Source organism: Bison bison, unplaced genomic scaffold, assembly GCF_000754665.1.
Source record: "Bison bison bison isolate TAMUID 2011002044 unplaced genomic scaffold, Bison_UMD1.0 scf7180017864491, whole genome shotgun sequence".
In the NCBI taxonomy this organism is placed as follows: domain Eukaryota; kingdom Metazoa; phylum Chordata; class Mammalia; order Artiodactyla; family Bovidae; genus Bison; species Bison bison.
In genome coordinates, this window is record NW_011495050.1 from 13,902,818 (window position 1) to 13,925,435 (window position 22,618).

General features: G+C 36.3%; 1 protein-coding gene across 1 annotated transcript in view; it reads left to right on the plus strand.

Moving 5' to 3' along the window:
- The first annotated feature begins 1,045 nt into the window (after positions 1 to 1,045).
- The window catches only part of EIF3E (eukaryotic translation initiation factor 3, subunit E), a 48,101-nt gene continuing 26,528 nt past the window's right edge, over positions 1,046 to 22,618 (plus strand). Inside the window, exons 1-7 of the mRNA XM_010863459.1 lie at positions 1,046 to 1,165; positions 7,083 to 7,197; positions 8,724 to 8,841; positions 12,403 to 12,445; positions 13,499 to 13,603; positions 19,141 to 19,266; positions 19,946 to 20,070. Of these exons, the coding sequence (XP_010861761.1) occupies positions 1,076 to 1,165; positions 7,083 to 7,197; positions 8,724 to 8,841; positions 12,403 to 12,445; positions 13,499 to 13,603; positions 19,141 to 19,266; positions 19,946 to 20,070 (722 nt within the window). The 5' untranslated portion in view covers positions 1,046 to 1,075. The remainder of the gene's footprint in view (positions 1,166 to 7,082; positions 7,198 to 8,723; positions 8,842 to 12,402; positions 12,446 to 13,498; positions 13,604 to 19,140; positions 19,267 to 19,945; positions 20,071 to 22,618) is intronic.

Consider the following 22,618-nt stretch of genomic DNA (forward strand, 5'->3'; position numbering starts at 1 on the left):
CCCAACAGTCAGAATTAACTTCCTGAAACACAGATAAGATTATTGCTGTAACACTCAAAAATACTTTAAGGCTCCTCATGACCACAGATAAATTTCACATTCCTCACAGAAGCTTTCTACTATTTGGCCCTGGTGTTGTGTTTTCTATAACATCTAGTTTTCTATATAACATCTAGTTTTCTTTCTCCAGCTCTTACCTTTCTCCTGAATTCCAGATTCATATGCACCACTGCCTAATCGGTATTTCAACTTAGATGTCTAATAGACATCCAAAGCATAGTATGCCCAACTCTTGATTTCTCTCCTTTAAATATGCAACTATCACATCCTTCCTTACCTCAGCAAATGGTCTCTAGGTCTAGAAAGACCTTAGAGTTATCTTGGACCCTTGTCATCTAATCTACTGGCAAATTTTGCTAGTTCTGCATTCAGTAAATATTCAGAATTTCACTACTGTCCACAACTCTTTCAAGTGCTACCACTCTGATCTAAGCCACCGTCATCGTGTTTGAGTTATTTCAGTAGTCCCTAACTGGTCCCTCTGCGTATATGTTTGTTCTCCCACCCTCTTTCAAACCCTCAAGGCCGTGTATTATATTATTACATTCATATGACAGTCCTGAATAGAAAGGATCAGCCACCAATGCCGAGACTTGTAGGAGACGCGGGTTCCATCCCTGGGTTGGAAAGATACCCTGCAGTAGGAAATGGCAACCCACTCCAGTACTCTTGCCTGGGAAATCCCATGGACCGAGGAGCCTGGTGGGCTGCAGTCCATGGGGTCGCAAGAGTCGGACAGGACGGAGGGACTAAACAACAACTTCAAGACATCTATTGTCTTGAAGAAATTTTGCCTGCCGCTCCACCCACGCCCACAGTAGCCAGGAGGGATGGAGGGAGGAGGGCGGGAGGATCTCACGCATGCGCTATTGTTCTCTGAGCGCTCGCGTTTGAGCCCCGCCCCTTTCTTTAACTGGTTTAGCCACTGCACTTGCGCAGTTCAGGACTGTTTGTTCCTTTGTCGGCGCTATCAATAAAGTTTTAGCTAGCGCACGCTTTCCTTTTCCTTCGCAAGATGGCGGAGTACGACTTGACTACTCGCATCGCGCACTTTTTAGATCGGCATTTAGTCTTTCCGTTGCTTGAGTTTCTCTCCGTAAAAGAGGTAAGGGGATTTTTGAGCGCGCGGAAGGCGTGGGAGTGCTTGAGATGCGAGGTAAGGCCAAAAAGCAGTGGCAGAAGCCTTAGGCCTGACGCGTGGGAGGCGGCCCCGAGTTTGGTCTTGAGACGGGCTGTAAGGACCTGCTAGTAGTTTAGCGTCAGCCCTGTTGATTAGCTACGCGAAATTCTGCCGTGAGCAGGGGTAAGGTGACAACACGAAACTCAGGGGCGAAAGGGAACTCAGGGGCGAAAGGGAGTGATCTCTACTTCACTTGAGGTGCCGGTGCCGTAGGGATTTCCGCGTCATTCCTCTCGGAAGTTGGCGATTGGCTGGCTCTGCTGTAGTAATGTTTGACTAGCTGGCTTCTAAAAGCAAAAAATTTAATTTTTTTCCCGGGCACTGTAGGAAGGGTGGTTTGGCTCTGTGCTTTTCTTTGCTGGATGGTTTGGAATGATTTTCTTACACTTAAATATCTAGTCCCTTAATTTCCGTAAAGTTATGAGTTCTTTGCGAGGAGTTTAGCGTTTCTGTAGATAGCCACTTCTAGAAGCGTCGCATGTTTGATTCGATGGGAAGGGGGACCCAAAAAATAACAAACCAGCAATTTTTATCTTGAAAGTTGGTTTTCAGCGTATAGATGTACGGACTTCGAGTGATTGGAATTGGTCGCTAATGTTTATTTAGCTATTCAAGATACCTTGAAAAAATATGTGGTTCTGGACCTAATTTAAAAACATATCTCAGCCCTAAAAGTTTGAAAATCTTAGGCTTAGTTACACTTAAGTTTATTGGGAAATTGGTGTATTTTAGTAGTTACAATAAAGCGATATTGCTGTGAGGAAAGAATTAGAATATTGACCAGAAAAAATAGACGCGTTCTGTTTGCAGCAGCAGAGTAAAACTCGAGTCTACTTAGGGCACTCTAGATTTGGGGAGTAGATTTTGTGTGTCCGAACAGCAAAACAATTAAAAAGCCCTACAAATAAACATTAAATTCTTCTGATAAGTTTTCAAATTTTCCCATGGTGCATTGGACAAGTATAACCCTCAAATTCGTATGAACCTTTTCTAAAAACCTACAGACAACTCTGTAGTTGTTGAAATTAGAGAACAGCCAAGTTTATTTTCAATACTGTTCAAAAATGTCTTGCCATATAAAACTTGGTTCTGTCTTGGTTTTTCTTTTATAGGATGTACTTAATCTATATTATAGAGCTTGAATAAAACAGTTTAGTTGGCCTTCTGTTGTCTTTTTTGGATAATTGAGAAAGATTCATCAAAGATCAAGGAATAGAAAAATATCTTCTTTACTTCTAAACTAGCCAGACTTCTTGTTTAATGGTCTTTACACTTTGGTTTTTCAAGGCAGACAGATGACAGGGAGGAATACATAAGTGTTAATTAGTTTTTCATTGGGCAGGACCAAAACTGAACAGAGCTGAGAATCAGTGGGAAATAACAGCTCTAACTATGTTTTCTTGGAGAAAATATTGGTAGTTTGGCTGTAATACTTCGAGAGGCAGAAGATGCTGGAATATTTATCAGCAGCCATGAAATTAAAAGACACTTACTCCTTGGAAGGAAAGTTATGACCAACCTAGATAGAATATTCAAAAGCAGAGACATTACTTTGCCAACAAAGGTCTGTCTAGTTAAGGCTATGGTTTTTCCAGTGGTCATGCATGGATGTGAGAGTTGGACTGTGAAGAAAGGTGAGTGCCGAAGAATTGATGCTTTTGAACTGTGGTGTTGGAGAAGCCTCTTGAGAGTCCCTTGGACTGCAAGGAGATCCAACCAGTCCATTCTGAAGGAGATCAGCCGTGGGTGTTCTTCGGAAGGAATGATGCTAAAGCTGAAACTCTGGTACTTTGGCCACCTCATGCGAAGAGTTGACTCATTGGAAAAGACTCTGATGCTGGGAGGGATTGGGGGCAGGAGGGGAAGGGGACGACAGAGGATGAGATGGCTGGATGGCATCACTGACTCGATGGACATGAGTTTGAGTGGACTCCAGGAGTTGGTGATGGATAGGGAGGCCTGGCGTGCTGTGATTCATGGGGTCGCAGAGTCGGACACGACTGAGCAACTGAACTGAACTGAAGTATAGGATTACCATGGAATTATGAGAAATCCCAAGATAAAATCTCATCACTAAAAAACTTACCCTTTGGTGGAGAAAGGTCTGTAATTATAAGTCCAAGAGTAATAAATGTCAGAGAAGTACTATCGGAGTGTTATCAAAATTGAAGAGGTACTATTCTGTGGGCAAAAAGGATTTTGAGGAGGGGAGTCTGAGTTTTATAGGCTAGACGGTTAGGATAGATACTCAGTGATGATGAGGGTATTAATTAAGTATATTTATAGTATATTGGAGAATATAAGCTCCATGAGAGCAGGAACTGTGTTTTCTCCCTTATGTTCTCAGTAAAGAGAGTCTGATATAAAGGCTTTTCATGATTATTTAATAAATGTGTGAATACTTATTTGAAGCTTGATGTTCTTTATTCTCAAGTGAAGTAGAAGGCCAGATAATTTTTAAGAGCCTGGGGAATGAATTGAGACCTGGACTAGGATCCTGTCTCTGTAGGATCCTGTCTCTGTCAGCACTCTGGTGCACTTGGGAGCTGTCTTTCCCATCTTGACTAAACCTTTTCTCATGCATCAAGTGTTCCTACTACTACCACCCTCATGGGGTAAGTTAGAAAAATTCATGAACTAGTGCGTATAAAGAATTCAGTCTTCTGGTACAGAGTTGCTACTCCAAAGCCTCCAAAGGAGGCTGCTGCTGCTGCTAAGTCGCTTCAGTCGTGACTAGGCTGTCCTATATGAGAGGGGAGCGAGGCATTCAGTTGGGGTTTTGAGGAGTGAGGTCAGGCATGGAAATGGTGACTGAAGAAGCTGACCAAAGACAAGTGCAAGGATTGGTGAGTGTGAAGAGCCTAACTTTGATTGGAAATCTTACATTTATAAGTGGTCATTCTTGGAATGAGAGAAACAGTAGAAGGTTATTTGAGTAGCATAGACAATGTGGTGGATAAATGCCATCTCAAGATTGATGAAAAAGAATTGTTGATTTGAGAAAAGCAGAGATTTGATTGAATAACATTATTGCCTAGTTCTGAAATATTTTATAATTAACCTTAGCCAGAACATAGAAAAGAGATAAATTTTTCCAGTGCTAGTGATTGACATTGAATTCTGTTTGGTTGGAGAAAATGAATGGAATAAATGATAACTAGTACAGAGAAGAGCTTTAAAATAGCCAAAACCTGGTGGGCTACTGTCAGTCCATGGGGCCACAAAGACTCAGACATGACTGAGCACACGTTAAAGAGAAGAGCTTGGAAATAGCAAAACTATCCAAACTAACGTGGAAAGTGACCATCAAAAACTGTAAAAATTAGAACAGAAGGTGTGTTGAGGGTGATCAAGCATTTCAGAAACAGTGGTAGAAGAGGTGATGAATTTAAGTTAGAAATGTAGAGATGAGGTACTGGATGAAAGTTATAATTTGCAAGATAAAGAAGCTTTAAGGGCTTGAGTATTTGAAGAATCATCAGTGTAGATGTTGGATTTGTAGAGAGTGATAGCAGGAAGAGGTGTTGAAAGATTTTTAGTTTATTAATAAGTAGTTTTCAAGAGGTAGACAGACTGAATTGGCCGACTGTAGCATGTGAACCAAATAAAGCCCTCTCTGCCTGTTTTGTATGGTCTGAGCTTAAAAAAAAATTTAGCAGATGAGCATTTGCAGTTGTTCTTAACTATAGAACACTAACTGTACACCAGTTGAGTGAAATTTTTCCTGTCTAGAAAGAATTCCATTCTTCTCATTAGAACTGTGTTGCAAAAAATTTTATTCTGTGTTATATTTTTTAATTTCAAAAAGAAAATTGTAACTTTTCTTTCTTATGGTACTTACATATAGTATTCTTGATTCTTGCGTTTTGGCTCACAAAATTTAAAATGTTTACTATCTTTTCTTTACAGAAAAAGTGTGCCTATAAGATAAAATTTAGAGAGAATGATGTAAGTGGGTGTAGATTTAAGAAGGGGCCATTGAGGTCTGAGGCAGAGCAGCAATGCTTTGGATCTACAGCTGGGAGAAACGTTACGAATTAAAGGCTGTTGATGAAGTGACGAGGAGAGGTGGCATGCCAGGAAAAGGATCTATTCACCTAAGGTTAGAGTTTCCATAGGGCAAACTGAAAGGAAACTTTGTTGTTGTTTTGTTTTATAAGTCAACTTCTTACCAAGTATAACGTACATACAGAAAAGTGAGCAAATAAAATGCTTTTTTTCCTCCCAAGGAAGCACACTTATGTGTGACCACCATCCAGATCAAAAAATAAAATGTTGCAAACATCCTAAAAATCTTTCTTCTGACCATTCTTAGTCATTACTCACTCTTCCCAAAGGTAAGCACTAGTTTGATTAGTTTGGCTGTTAAAATTTTTATATACATGGAATTAAGCATTTACCAGCACCTACTGCTTTGTATGACTTCTTTCCACATTGTGAGATTTATCTAAGTTAGGGTGGTAGTAGTTCATTCATTTTCAATTTGGGATGTTAATCCATTGTATGAATAGACTGCTGTTGATTCATTCTCATGTTGATAGACTTGGCTGTTACAAATAACGTTTCTGGGAACAGTCTTGGTAATGTCCTTTGAATGTATACACCCATTTATTTTGGGTACCTAGGAGTAGAATTGCTAGGTTAAAGAATATTTTAGTTTTGGAAGATAAAAACAGTTTTCCAAAGAGGTTGTAGTTCTGGCAGCAGAGTAAATTGTTCAGTTTCTCTACATCTATACCAACACTGATATTGTCAGTTTTTTAGATTTTAGTGTGGTTTTAATTTATATTTCCTTTTAATTAAGGAATTAATGAGGTTGAGGACCTTTCTCGGTGTTTATTGGCCATTTGGGTATACTATTGTGGAGTGCCTGTTAAAATCTTACAGCCATTTTCAATTGGATTGTCTTTTTCTTACTATTTTGTGGGAGTTCTATGTAGTTCGGAAGGTTCAGGTTTGATCTCGTGGCTGTACCGTTTGACCACCTTTATCTTGTCTTTTCATGAATAGTAAAATGTTGTAGAAATTATCTGCATTTTTCTTTGCATGGCAAAACTAGATTTAGTACAAAAATCTTGTGCTGAAATGGTATCATCTTGAGTACTTGATTAAAAATTGTTTTTGAATTAACATTACCGTCTCTCTTACTGAGTGCCCTCGTGTAAAATCCTTACATGTTGCTCAGTACACGACATGTTTATGTGAGTTTGCTTATGTATCTATTTGGTCCCAGAACTGTGGGCTAAATTCATGTTTATTGGACTTTTTGCCAAAGCGAAACCTGTTACGACAAGATTGACAGAATGGGTGCTAGTTTTGTTTCAGGAGTGTGGATGGAAAGCATGAAGGATTTTAACTATTTAGAGAAAAAGTATGTGGAATATAAAGGAGAGACCACCTCAAGGAGAAATGAGTAGGCATCTTGTGGATGTGAGTGACTGAGAAGGTAAAACATTTAAGAGTTGATTCCTAATTACCTGATTGTGGAAAGGTGTCAGCTATACCATGTGCTTCTCAGTGGGGTTGGTATGGTTGGTTGTTTACCCATAGCCTTGTTCTTTCTAGGCTAAAAGGTGACTTGTAGGGACACATAAAAGATCAGAAGTTGGTGAGAATGGTTTTGCTTTATTTTAAAGTTGTTAGGTAAACAAAATCTTTTGTCTCTGTAAGTTGATTGCTTGCCTTTCTTGTAGGAGCATGAATTAATAGTGTATGATATTTTACTAAAATATTGTAGTTTAGGATATGTTCCCAGGTACACTAATCTTTACTATTAACTACTTTTTTTGAGGGAACTTCAGTTTATTCGTTAGAAAGTTGTTTTGTTTTTTTTTTTTTGCAGATATATAATGAAAAGGAGTTGTTACAAGGGAAATTGGATCTTCTTAGTGATACCAACATGGTAGACTTTGCTATGGATGTGTACAAAAACCTTTATTCTGATGATATTCCTCATGGTAAGTTTTTTCATTACATCTGAAGTTTGACATGTGAGCTGAGGGCATGTGTATTAAACATTTTGTGATTTATAAAAGAACTTTAGCTGAAGTTTTAATAATTATTTGAATGATTTAAAAGTTGTTTGAGTGAAAGGTAATAAATATAAAGGCTACAGGTCTTCAAAAAGTATTTTCTTTCATAAAAGGTGTGAATCTACTTTAAAACATGGTCATCAATGTTTTCAGTTCATAGTATGCATCATCAGAGTTGTACTTACTAATCAGATTGTTTCCTTAGAATTATCTGAGAATGTTGCAGGTTTTTTGGCTTGCTAACTTTTCCAGTTAGCATCGTGTGTGCCTTAGAGATTTCCTGTTTGTCTTGAAGCATCTGAGAATAGCCCTGGTCCTCAAAAGCTTGGTCCCCAGAAGTACCATCTTCAGCTCACCTGGGAGAGCTTATTAGAAATGCGAATTCTTGTGCACAGATTTACTTAGCCAGAGAAAGTTGGCCAAAGACCAGCACTCAAATTAGGGAACTACTGTGGTATAGTATTTTCTAAATCCCTGTTTTCTGTAGTAATAAGTAAAGTTGCTCCGTCGTGTGCAACTCTCCGCGACCCAATGGATGGTAGCCTACCAGGCTCCTCTGTCCATGGGATTTTCCAGGCAAGAGTACTGGAGTGGGTTGCCATTTCCTTCTCCAGTAGATATTCTTTAAAAACAAAAAAAACACTGCAAGTAATATTAAAAGATTTTAAGAACTCTTCAGTAGAGAAATAACAATTTGCTCTATTTAAATAGACATTTCTCAACATTTGATCTAGATTCCCTGTGTGTGTGAGAAACACTCTTCTAGTATATACTTTCTAATATATAATGTAGAAATTATCTTAAACATAATCACTGTTTTGACTTCTTCTAAAATTTCCTGCAAGAACCGTAGCTCTTTATATTTTAATTTGTGGTGAAAAAGTAGACTTACTATTTCTCTGAAACTTTAAAACATGCTAACAGGGTAGGTTACGTGCAGGTTTTCTCTGACTTCATAGTGCAGTAAAAAGGAACTATAGAATTGTCTGTGAGAGATTGCCGAACTGGATTTATAGCGAAAAGAGAAGTTACTGATTGGATTTAAATTCCATTCAATCTAGTTGAAAACCTGTAGTAATAATGTATGGAAACCCTTTTGGGCCTGTGTTCAGAAACTGGGATAGTCTGCTGAGAGAATGCAGTGACAGCAAATATGAAAACACCGAGAATGAAGTCTCTGAAATGTAAAGTTAGGTAATTGGTTCCTCAACAGCTTCTTTCAGACTGTATCTGTATATTCCTCAGTTTGCTCTGAGAGTAAGAAGACTTTGTGATGCTAGAAAGAAACAAATTGGATCTAGGGGAGTTACTGACTTGGTGGCTCCTGGCATGTGAATATGTTGGGGAGAAATATATATGCGTACAATTTAGATAGATTGAAAAATGTCCAAGACATCCTCCTAGTTAGCAGTATAATTTAACATTGTAGTACTCCTTTGCATTTTTAATAGCTTTGAGAGAAAAAAGAACAACTGTTGTTGCACAGCTGAAACAGCTTCAAGCAGAAACTGAACCAATTGTGAAGATGTTTGAAGATCCAGAAACTACAAGGCAAATGCAGTCAACCAGGTAGCTTCTTTCTTTTTTAAAAAAGTATTTTATTGAAGTTGCATTGATATATAATGTTGTGTTAATTTCTGCTGTACAACAGAGTAATTCAGTTCTGCGTGTATATAGGTTTTGTGTTCTCCAGCATGGTTTTTTCACGGGATATTGAAAATAGTTCTTGTACTGCACAGTAGGTCCTTGTGGTTATCCATTAGATATATTTAAAGCTTCCATCTGCTAATCCTCGCCTCTCCCCCTGCGCGCCCCCCACCCCGGCCCAGGCAACTACAAGTCTGTCCTCTGCGTCTGTGAATTTATTTCTGTTTTGTAGTTCATTTGTGTCATAGCTTAGATTCCACATCCAAGTGATGTCATATGGTGTTTGTCTTTCTGTTTTTGACTTAGTATGATGTAGGTACAATCATGTTGTTACAATTGGTGTTATTTCATTCATTTTATGGCTGAGTAGTATTCCATTGTTTATATGTACATCTTTATCCATTCACCTGTTACTGGACATTTTACGTTGTTTTCATAACAACTCGGTTACTGTGAATGGCACTCTTATGAACATAGGGGTTCGTGTATCTTTTTGAACTACAGTTTTGTTTATATATGTGCTCAGGAGTGGGATTGCTGGATCATATGGTAGCTCTGTTTTTAGTTTTTTGAGATGCCTCCATACCGTTTTCCACAGAGGCTGCACCAATTTGCATTCCCACCAACAGTGTAGGAGGGTTTCCATTTGTCCACAACCTCACCAGCATTTATTGTTAGACTTTTAATAATGGCCATTCTCCCTGGTGTGAGATGGTACCTCATTGCAGTTTTGATTTGCATTTCTCTAATAATTAGCAGTGTTGGGCACATTTTCATATGCCTGTTGGCCATCTGTATGACTTCTTTGGAGAAGTGTTTATTTAGACCTTCATGTCCTTTTTCAGTTGGGTTGCTTGCTTTGTTGTTGTTGAGTTATATGAGCTGTTGTATTTTTTTTTTTTTTGGTTTTGTCACATTGGGTGGCATGTAGGATCTTAATTCCCCAACCAGAGTTCAAACCTGTTCCTCCTGCAGTAGAAGTGAGAAGTCCTGAGCACTGGACCACCAGGGAATTCCCTTATGAGCTGTTTGTATTTTGGGAAATTAAGCCTTTGTTGGTCGTATCATTTGTATATATATTTTCCAGTCAGTGGATTATCTTTTCATTTTGCTTATGGTTTCTTTTGCTGTACAAAAGCTTATAAATTTGACTAGGTCCTCTTTGCTTATTTCTGTTTTTATTTCTATTGCCTTCAGGTAACCTCTCCTTAATTTGAATTCTAAAATTCTCTTTTCTGGATTAATACAAACATTAATTCATGCTTTATCTAGTAACTCAGTCTAAAAGTTCATGGTCTAAATGATGACTTTGTTTACTTTGCTTTATCTTTATTGTGTAGGGACCAAGAAGTCCTTAATTATAACTGATAATACTAAATGTTTTTAGAACTTCTTGACCAGTTAATCCAAATGTCATTATGCTGAGCACCTCCACCCCTCTTTCCAGGGACTTCTGGGAATGTCTGGAGACATTTTCGGTTGTCACAATTAGAGAGATGCTGCTGGCATCTAAAGAGAGGCCGGGAATGCAGCTGTACATCCTACAGTGCATCAGATACTATCCTCCCTTCCCCCTAAAAGAATCACCCAACCCAAAATGTCAGTAGTGCTGCAGGTGAGAAACTCTGTGCCTAGGGAGGACCTGTTCGGGAAATCCTGAGCTCTCTTATCACATTGCATCATTCTCTCCTATCCTTCCATGCCCAGCCCGAGGAGGGTGGTAGAGAGCTGATAGGTTATTTTTTATTCGTGACTTCCTCTTAGCTAGAAGTAGACTTATTGTTTGGTTTCCAAAGAAAGCATGTTACCTTACTCTGACTTTACTAAGTGAAGACCTTTGTGTCATTAAAAATGTTTAAAAATAAAGTCCTCTAGTAAAATTGAATATTACCATCATGGAAAATCTTTTCTATCAATATATTCACTTGAGGAGGAGTTCAGGATTTTACCATGTTGCACCTTGAGTTCTTATGATACATCATTGAACCAAATTTTTAGAGTGATTGGCTCTAAGTTTTTATTTGTGATTTGAGAAAGTGTTACCAGATATTTCTTTTTATAAAAGCAGCAAGTACTACAATGTACTTGCTATACATACATACTATACATGTACATACTATGCTGCGGCTACTGCTGAGTCGCTTCAGCCGTGTCCGACTCTGTGCGACCCCACCGACGGCAGCCCACGAAGCTCCTCTGTCCCTGGGATTCTCCAGGCAAGAATACTGGAGTGGGTTGCCGTTTCCTTCTCAAATGCATGAAAGTGAAAAGTGAAAGTGAAGTCGCTCAGTGGTGCCCAACTCTTAGCGACCCCATGGACTGCAGCCTACCAGGCTCCTCTGTCCATGGGATTTTCCAGGCAAGAGTACTGGAGTGGGGTGCCACTGCCTTCTCCATATACTTTATAATATAAAGTGTGTAACAGAGTTCTTCACTGTGGTCTACAGCAAGTATTAAGTGAGGTGTTTTTTAAAAATCTTTTTATGTTAAAATTTTGTAAATGTTTTTATTATTATATTATGCTCATATCCCCTCCCCATTAAACTTTCAAGTAAAATTATGCTCCCAAAGACATGCAACAGTATTCATTCTTGCAGTAAACATAAGGAAATGGTTTCAGTCTTGAAAATGTGCAAAAGGCGGGCAACTCTGCCACCTGTCATTTGTCCCTTGTGTCTTTGTCACTAATTTGTTTTTTACTAGGCTGCCAGCATCTCAAGTTATGCTACTTCTAGAAAAGTTAAATTGGGTTTTTTGACCCTTTGGTATGAACTGTATATTGATAGAATGTGTAGCACAGGTAGCCTGTAAGTTAAGCATGCTTTGTTAGTCTTCGAAATTTGCCAAATCACTGTTCTTATGAAAAATACTAACATTGTGGAGGGGGGCAAAATTAATCTATAGGATTAATTTGTGCTTGTTTGTATCGTCTGTTTATTTCCTTCTCTATTCTAATATATTATCAATTAGAAATGTGTCCTCAAGAGAGCAAATAGCATTTTCAGTAGGTTACCACCTAAATAGATCTCACTGATGTCACTATAAGAATAGTCAGAATGTTCTGGTTTTATTACCTGAAAAACTGAGATCATGTGGTGAATCAGAACATATGATTTTTAATTAGGGCTTAAGAAATCTCAAAAGTGAAATTTTAAACTTTAGTTTTCCTTGAGTTCCTATTCCTTATGTTCAAAACATGTAATGTTCTGTTTATTTCTGCTGCTGCTAAGTCGCTTCAGTTGTGTCCGACTCTGTGCGACCCCAGAGACGGCAGCCCACCAGGCTCTCCGTCCCTGGGATTCTCCAGGCAAGAACACTGGAGTGGGTTGCCATTTCCTTCTCCAGTTTATTTCTGGAAGTCTTATTTTTAGTGTTAAATATTAAAGTAATTGTGTGGCTTTATGTGAGTAATAAGGTAGAAGTTGAATATGCTTGTTTTTTGTGGTCTGTGAAAGACAGTAATTTTTAAATTTTTTTATTAAGGGATGGTCGGATGCTGTTTGACTACCTGGCAGACAAGCATGGTGTAAGTGGTCTTTTAAAAAACTGTTTAGTTGTCATATTGTAATAAAGGTACAATGCTGAATAAATAATAAAGAACAATGCTTAATAGTTAGATTCATGGCTTGAAAAGGATGTAATTTCCCAATTAATGTGTTAGACATAAGACCAGGTATGTTTTTGGAGCTTTAAAAATTAGTCTTGATTGGAAAATAATACGCTTGTAATTACCTTTAGATAACATGTTAGCTTTTTGTATTTCTGACAAGCAGGTAAAACAGAACTAAATATGAATTAAAATGCCTTGAAGAATAGCAATAAGTAACACTTTGGCTACCTTGTGGAATGTAGTAGCCCTTGATGTTACCAAGACCTTTATAAATCTCAGATAAAGGAATGTTATTATAGGCTTACATAGTCATCTTCCAGTCTCCTTCCCTTGCATTAACTCAAAGTGTGTGTATAATCATTTGCATATAATTAATTATTTAGCTTGCATTCAAGTTTTGTCTTTTATTTAACACATAATTATTGTAACAGGAGGCATGTTGACTACTGTGCATGATTACTTTTTCTAGTTTCTATGTAAAATGTTTTGATATATTTGTTAATGTTCTAGTTTGGAGCCTTTCTCTTAGATTTCTTCTCTTTCACTAGGTTTGAATCATAAACTCTAAAAATGGGTGTAATTTGGGGGCCAGTTTTTGCAGAGAACTGAAATTTACTGTACACATTATTTATACAGAATCAGAAAATCTTAACAGGGATGCATGTGCTAGATAGTTGTCTAAGCTCCTTTACCAGCTAAGGGATTCACACGTCAGACCTTCACCTATAGTTCAAGTTTGTATCACAACAGTAAAGATGTTACAATTCATAACTCAAGGCCAGAGCTGTGAATGTGAAATTCAGTAATTCCTAATATATATTTTAAGGGTCATGTGGTTTTCTGATATTGGGCTGGGGGAGGGATCAATTTTTGAAAGAATTGCTATCTGGGGACATTTGAAAGAGTAAATGGTTTGAATCTTAAAACTCAAAATTAAGAAGCATAACCTAAGCTTTTTTCTTTTTGTAGTTCAGGCAGGAATATTTAGATACACTGTACAGGTATGCAAAATTCCAGTATGAATGTGGAAATTACTCTGGAGCAGCAGAATATCTTTACTTCTTTAGAGTGTTGGTAAGTAATCTTTTCTTTTCCCTCTCTTTTGTAGGTTGCCTTGGTTCTTCAAAACAGGTCTATAGATTTGGGTCTGTCCATTAAGTTTTCAGCCATCATTGGCAAAAGAAAAAATAAACTTTCAACAAAAGCCAGAAAGAAACAGGAAACCTTATGTCAGGGCCTCAAAGTTTGGAGGGAGATTTAGCTTGTCCTTGAAATCCAAAAGTAGGAACCACTAATTTGTCATTTTATATATAGATGTATGATTTTAGCATTTGTAGAGTTCTATCATGTAATAGATTTGTTATAATAATACTGCCCGGCACAGTGAATGGCACATTGTAGGTGGCATATTACTTAATTTTTAGTGAGTAAATCTATTATTGCTAATTTTAGTTCAACGTTTTATGCTGCACGTATTCCTTGAACTTGTTCTAAACAGCTGTGGAATTCTAATGACATTTTAAAAAGATTTTATGCCTTAATAGTAACTTTTTCTACTTACTTCCCCCCCTCAGGTATGAGACCATAAATTTCAATTTTTTTCCCCATTTTGTAGGGAGTAGATGAGTTTAAATGGTATTGCTAGATAATAGCAATTTTGTCTTATCTGACAAGTTCTAGTTTCATTGCTTTTGTCAGGTAAAGAGAGTTGTGTGAAGCTAAAGGAAAAATCAGGCTTCACACTGACAGATTTCTTTCTCATTCTGTCTTCTGTTTAGGTAATTATATTACTAAATGCCTTCTAAAATCTCCAGAATTCTTGTTTTAACTAGCCTCTCATTTGAGAAATTATAATTCGTTACTTTGGTTTAGTAAGAAACTGCTTACATCTCTGATAACTCTAGTTAATCCTAGAAGTTGGGAAATTACCTCTTAAGACAGGGACTTTTTGTGTTCTAACCTTGGAACAGTCCCTTCTTTCTGTCTCTGTTTTCTGGTACCTTTCTCTTTTAGCCCCACATGTCACAAAGAAAACATTCAATGGCTCCTATCTTTGGTTGTTTTCTAGGAAATTAAATTTTCCTTTTTTTGTAAGGGAAGGAAGAGTTTGGTGTTATTAAATAAATCTTATACTTTAAAAAAATACTTAGACAACTTTGTTTTTTAAAAGTACCATCCTTTCAAAGAAATAGATTTCACTTTATTCCTGAGTTTGATTTGGAGAAAAAAAAATTTTTTTTCTTTTACTCCTATTTGTAAATGAATTCTTAATTTGCAGTTTAGCTGTGGTTAGCTTGCAAGTGCATTGAAGGTAATGGATGATGCTAAATTTGTAGTGGCTTATCAGAAAATTCCATCAGTTTTACTTTTAATATTATGAAGGATTTAAGAGAGCAAAAGTTGATTACTTTGGAAATGTAAACAGCTTAGAAGAGGATTGTAAAATCAGAAGCCTGCTATGATTACAGGTACATGAAAAGAGTTGGTTATTCATATCATTTGTTAATGCTGGGAGTGAATTTTGAGAATGAAGATTTAGTGTCATGTTAGAGTTCTAGCACAGTAAATTTATTGTTGCTGCTCAGTGAGTGAATGTGCCATTTTGCTAAGACATGGAAACTTAAGGTACCTGCTGGAAATCCAGATATTGAAACTCTTCTAGCATATCCACCCTTGAAAGCAGGTTGGTATGAAGAGCCAACTGTAATGACATGGACTTGAGCCAGAGTAGTATGCATGAACCTTTTGGGAATTAAAAAACTTGCTGCACTGCTACAAAAAGCTTTTTATCCTAACATGTATTACATATTTTAGTTTTAATAGTATTATTATGTTTATGTAGTATGGTTTAGTCTGAAAATTTCTGCATGTGCTTCATGTATGGGGCCTCCCTGGTGGCTCAGATAGATGGTGTATACTTTAAAAGTTTGCAGAGTTTTTATATTTACTTTTGTAAAATATGAAGATCTCACTTGGTTTCCTGTCTTTAAAAAATTCTGGATTGATCTTAAGCTTTTGCATCACCTGGCAAATCTTATGATAGAACTCAGATGACATTCCAGTGGTTGAATACCATGGTCCAGATACAAAATTAATGTTTTATGTTAAGAATCAAAATACAGTGATTGGACAGTACTCAGAAATTAGGTGCAATTCACTTTAAACTTTTTATCCCATCTTGTGCCACAGAAAAATTGAGTTACATGGAGTTGGTTATTTCATGTTGGCATATTGATAAAGGCTAACCAAGCTGAGTTTTAAGCTGGTTTATTTTACTTTTGATATAGATAGGCACAATTATAAAATCTGTGTATTTGAGATCTTCTTAATAGCAAAGATAAAAATCCTATATTAAATTTGGGATAAATAATATCAAGTGTTTTTGCTTATTGGTTATTTAATTTTATTTTTTTGCAAAGGACCTGTTTTCATTTCTCAATTCTTTCCTAGTAGTTGATTAGTCTTTTAAATCTATGGTTAGGGAAACATAAGCTATGAAAGAACCATTGTAACTATGATCTGAGATTAGAATTTGACTCTCTGAGTGACCTATTGTAGGTTAGTGTTGTATAAATTAAAGCTGTGTGACCCTAGAATCTACTTTTATTTTTAAAAGATTTGGTGGCTTTTAGAAAATACCAACTAGTACTTAAATGCACCCTCATTGACTGCGAAACTTCTTTGAATAATACTGTAAGAAATTCATTAATTTAAATTGAAATGGTGCAATAAATTTGGTAAAAATTTTGGAAATTTTTTTGTTTTGAAAGTTATTATCACTGTATTTTAATTATTTTGTTAGAATTTGCCCTCACTGTGGTCTTTGGTCTGGCTTTGAAATATAACCCCTCCCCTCATCCAACAGCTATTTGAAATAAAAGTAATTTTAAGATGCTGGGACTGTTGGTGATCATATTTGTGTATGTGATTCACTTAGAATTTAAAATTTCCTACTCTTCAGTACTTGTCATTCAATTTAAAGGTACTTTTCCTTGACTCAAGAAAATTTGAGTAATGTTGAGTTGCTGCTGCTGCTAAGTCACTTCAGTTGTGTCCGACTCTGTGCAACCCCATAGACGGCAGCTCACCAGGCTCCCCCGTCCCTGGGATTCTCCAGGCAAGAACACTGGAGTGGGTTCCCATTTCCTTGAGTTGTTGGATTTTAAAATCTTTTCTTTTTTTTTTTTTAGTGTATTTATTTATTTTGAGTTTTAGAATCTTGACTGAAGATTTGGATCAGATGTGCTCTGCTTGATAATGTCACTGTAAAAGATGTGTATTTCATACATCGTTCATCCCATTTTAACATCTAAAATTGGGATGTGTCCTAAATTGACCTAAAATAATTAATACACCTTAAAATTGATTACCTCTTAAATTTCAGTGAAATATTAGTACTTAGATTTCTTTGTAAGGATCAAACATCTTCTCCTTTGTAATTTGAACAATAGTTTTATGATATTTGTGTCAGGTTTTTAATTTCAGTAAGTTTTAACATGCACATACCTGTGCAGCCAGCACCAAATCAAGATAAAGAATATTTTACCCCAGAAAGACCCCTTGTTTCCATTTGCAGTCATACCTCATCTCTTGTTCGTCTACTGATTGGTTTCCATCCCTATTAGAGTGGCCTTGTAGAATTTCATTTTAAGAGGAATGATATTTTTAAGCTTGTGCCTGGCGTATTTTGGCTAGCAAGTTTTTGAGATGTGTTTGTGTTGTTGTATGTATCAGAAGTTTGATTCTTTACGTTCTAGGAATATACTAGTTTTTCTGTTCATTCATTAATAAACATTTGGATTAGTTCTGGGTTTTGTCTGTTTCAAATAAAGATAATGAATATTCATATACAAGTTTTTTGTGGACATAAATTGTAACAATAATAAGAACCAGTGGTTTCATTATGTTTCCAATTTTAATTTGCAAATTCAGTCTCTGCTATTTGCCTGTTCCAAGAGTTTGCCTGTTTTAAGAGTTTGTTATATATTTTTCAGTATATTTGAATTAGTTATTGCCGTCAAAGGAAGAATCTTAGTATAGGCTGAGTCTGAATTAGGTGTGGTCTTAATCCTCATAGTTAAGGCAGCCTATAGTACTCTGTATCGTCATTTCTAGTCTCATTATTGTTTTGGTAATGACTCATATTTTCTGAGTTTGTATTATGTGTCAGATGATGATGTAATCATCTTTACATATATTATGTCATCTAACTCATACAACAATTGAGGTGGGTTCTGATAGTATCTTTATCCTATAAATGAGGAAGCTAAAGCACAGATGGCTCAGCTGTTTATAGTGGTAGAGCCAAAATTCTTAGTTTTTGGATTTCCAGTCCTGCCCATATAATTTTATTTAACTTGTAATTATGATATGTACTAATGGTACTTTACAATTAATACCACCATGTAAATGCTTCAGTGAAAAAGGTATTCTGCCTCCAGTACACTCACTTGCTTCTGCTGCTTTAGCACAGTTTAGAGTCATTATATAATCCACTTTTCTTTGCCTTGCTTTTTGAGAGTCCGGCTTTACTTGTTTTTGTTGGTAGCCTAGTCTTTATAGGTGTTTGGGTTTATGATACTCTTCCACCAATGGCAAGAGGAGATAGCATGGCCCTCATTTCTCTTTTTTTGTAGGTTAAAATTGCAGTGTGAAATTTATAGCTTTTATGAATAGAGGTATAATTTTCAACAAGTTATGCTCTCCATGCATCATTTCTGCCCTCATTTTTAATGAAGATAAAAAGTTTTTATTTACCTTTCATGGTATTAGGATTGTATAAGAAAATGAACTTTTGTTGCTCATTGCATATTCCTTTGATAATTATTAATGTTATTAGCCAATACACTTGCTTTTCTTTTTGTGACTTTTTCCACTTGTATCGTAATTCAGAAAGTTTTTTGTTCTGAAAATTTTTTTTAAATTGTAAATGAGATCCACAAGTCTTCATTTCCACATCTTTACTCCAAATTTTTAGCAACAAATTGCTTCTGAATCTTAAATCTTGGCAAAGATTTAGGGCTCTAAAATTCGATTAATTGTGTATGTGCTGTGTACTTAGTCACTCAGTCGTGTCCAACTCTTTGCAACTCCATGGACTATAGCCCACCAGACTCCTCTGTCCATTGGGATTCTCTAGGCAAGAATACTGGAGTGGATGAACTATAGCCCACCACACTCCTCTGTCCATTGGGATTCTCTAGGCAAGAATACTGGAGTGGGTTGCCATGCTTTCTCCATGGGATCTTCCCAGCCCAGGGATCAAACCCAGGTCTCCTGCATTGCAGGCAGATTCTTTACCATCTGAACCACCAGGGAAACCCTGATTAAAATTATCTGAAATGGATTATGCTAAAACACTGGTGCTGTATCCTAGTTTTAGGTTACTCTTTATTTTCTGATCTAGACTGAATATCAAAGACCTGAGTATTTTTAGTAAATTAAGTTAAATGAAAGCTGTTTGAGTCAGCTTAACCAGTGTGATCCAAATAAAGGGCAGTTTTGGGAAGAGAGCTTTAGATTTTTTAGTAGGCTGGGTGGATATGTAGGGTTTAACATTATCTATTCCTCCAGAGTATTCAGAATATAATTAATTATGATGGCTTCAACAGGTTCCAGCAACGGATAGAAATGCTTTGAGTTCACTCTGGGGAAAACTGGCCTCTGAGATCTTAATGCAGAATTGGGATGCAGCCATGGAAGACCTGACACGGCTAAAAGAGACCATAGATAATAATGTGAGTTACACCTTTTTAAGGTGATTCTCTGAAGTTTCTATGTATCCTTCATACTTCTTAATAGGAAAAGCACTGTGTACTTTTAAAAAGAAGGAAGAATGGGAGGGAGGAAGACTAAACTAAAATGTTGACCTGACTTAAAAATCGCAGTGGGTTAGTGGGTTGATTAATTTTACTGAATCTCCTTGAAGGAAGTTGTCAAACTTCTTTTGGCTCTTAGAGAAAATAACTCCGCTTTCATTTTTGTTAGAGCTGTAATGCCTCTTTTACCTGTTTCAGTGGAAGAGACATAATACTCTTAGTGCTACCCTTTATTGAAAGTCCTATGCAGAAGACATTTTTCATCTCCTATTAGTGTCTAATAAAACCTCTTTTAATGGAGTATTTAATTTAGTGCTTGCTTTTAAAAATGTTTTCTGAAATGAGTGTAACTTAGAGGCTCTGTAAAAATGGCTTAGTGGACATTGTTGAATTTGTCTCTGAGAACAGGGAAATTTTGAATGTCAAGGGTCATGTAGAGAGCAGAGTAGTATAGGAGATTGGACTTTGATCGTAAGAATCACAGTGTGCATGCTTTAGAAGGTTCTCATTTTAAAATTCCTGTATTAGCAATAATTTATTCCCTTTCCTCTTTCTCATATATTAATATTTCCTTTGTATACATTTTTTAATCCTTTAGTCTGTGAGTTCTCCACTTCAGTCTCTTCAGCAGCGGACATGGCTTATTCATTGGTCTCTGTTTGTTTTCTTCAATCATCCCAAAGGGCGCGATAACATTATTGATCTCTTCCTTTACCAGCCACAGTAAGTTATTTCACTGTTTTTTTTTTTTAAATATTTATTTGTTTATTTATCTGGCCGCACTGTGTCTTTGTTGTGGCCTGCGGGAGCTTTTAGTTGTGGCATGTGGGATCTAGCTTCCCAACCAGGGATTGAACTGGGCCCCCTGCATCGGAGCTGCAGTTTTAGCCACTGGACCACCAGGGAAGTCCCCACTGTATAATTTTCACTTTAATTATATGAAATCAAACGGGATTTTTAAAATTTAAAATGTACTTCTAACATTTAAATTTGTTTTCACATTTTTTTTCCCTTCTTCATGTGGTAGATGTGCTTGTTCATGGAAAAAGCTTACATATAACTCTTAAGTAAATTATTTGATAAAAGTATATTCTGAGCCCTAAAGTGCTCTTTAAGTGTGGTCCCTGGGCCACCAGCATCAGTATTTTGCAGAATGTTATGCCTTATCCTAGAAGAACTGAATAGAATCTTCTGTGTAACAAAAATCCAGGTAATTCATACTTGCATGAAAGCTTCAGAATTAGAAGACTTTAGGCTGTATTATTTGGAAGGAAGATAATACATCCCAGGAATCCCTATTATATCATCTTTGCTCTATCATCCAGCTTTTGGTAACAAGAAATACACTGCTTTGTGAACTATACTATTCTATCATTAGGTAGAAGTCATTTTTAAAATTTATTCTTTATGCCTCTGAATCTTCTACCTGTTATTTCTTATTATTTTGGTTGGAGCAACAGAAAACAGGACTTACTTTATGAAAATATTTCAGATACCTGAAGATAATTTTCCTTATTTTTCTTTCCTTCAAGTTAAATATCTCTGATTTTATCAAGTAATGTAGTTTGTTACGTTCTTTAGTATTATGGCTGCCGTTCTTAGATAACCACCAGTTTATCCATAGCATTTTCAAAATCTGGATGTTTAAAATTGAAAGCTTATTCTAGAATATCTAAGCTTTATAGAAAACAGTGGCAATATTAGCTTCAGTGACCAGTGCATATGCTTTTATTAATTTAACCCAAGATTTCATTAACTTTGTTTCTGGGTGTGACTTATTAACTGCATTGTTGGCTAAATCACACATAAATACTTTGAGCCATATTTGTTATTTTTAACCTAAATTAAGATAGAGATCCTAATACATTTCACTTGATTTTTGCTTATTGTTGTCTGTCAAATTAAGATTTTAATTTTTTTCTAAAATGTGTATTTACTTTACAAAAGTATAGTTTAGGAATTGATGGTATAATACCCTTTTAATATAAAATCAGTGAACATTGAATAACCTATATTTTTTGTGTGATTTTCTGAAGTTTTAAAAACAAGGCAGTAGTACTCTAGCAATATTTTTACATAAGTTGATGAAATATAATCATCTAAACTGATCACATTAGTAACCATGTTCTTTAAATGCTCAGTTTATTAAGGTTTTTAACACTGAAATATTTGACTTCTTCAGTTAAGTTGTTAACATGAACATCTGAACTTTAAATTTAAGAGAAATTATTGGTGGTGATAAAGATGAAAAATATTTGCCAACCAAGAAATGCCAGTAATTTTTAAATGTAGAAACAGGGAGCCATTTTTAAATGGTATAAATTGTGTTTTCTCCATTAAATGCTAAATATTCCCCTGAATCTGGCAAATAGAAGCACTTTTATCAGAAATCTGCTTGGCTTATTTTCTGTATTAATATTATAACTTAAGTTCAGTATTAGTGTATTTAGTCAGTATTTGCAGGATAGTGAAAGTTGCTCAGTTGTGTCCGACTCTTTGTGACCCCGTAGACTATACAGTCCATGGAATTTTCCAGGCCATAATACTGGAGTGGGTAGACTTTACCTTCTCCAGGGGATCTTCCAAACCCAGGGATCAAACCCAGGTCTCCCTCAGGTGGATTCTTTACCAGCTGAGCCACAAGGGAAGCCCTTGTATCATGATACACTAGTCCAGTTTGTTAAAACTGAACACAGGCAAGGAAGTTTTTGTAACAGGAAATTTTTTTGATCTTTCCTTGAAAAAGCAAAAACTACATGGCATTAAGTGAGGTAGAAGACAGTGTATGATTCCAGCATTAAATTTTAAATGTAAATTACAAGAGATAAAATTTTTTATAACTTACATGGTTTTCAGTTATTTATTTTATTAGAGATTATAGCATTCAGATATACCATCTAGGTTCACAGTAGTCGGTAAGGCATAAAAGCTTATTTCTATCTGAGCTGCTGTTCCTCCTTAAAGAAACCCTCTTTGTAGGAAATTGAACGTTGCTCAGTCTTGTCTTGCCTAGGACTGTATAGTTCCTAGGGTTCTTTTGCAACCCTAGGAACTATACAGTCCATGGAGTTCTCCAGGCCAGAATACTGGAGTGAGTAGCCTTTCCCTTCTCCAAGGGATCTTCCCAACCCAGGGATCAAACCCAGGTCTTCTGCATTGCAGGTGGATTCTTTACCAGCTGAAGCACCAGGGAAGCCCCTAAAATTTTATAGTTGCATACTCTTTGCTGGATGCAATAATAGATTGTAATCTGGAAAGTTAAGTTATAGTA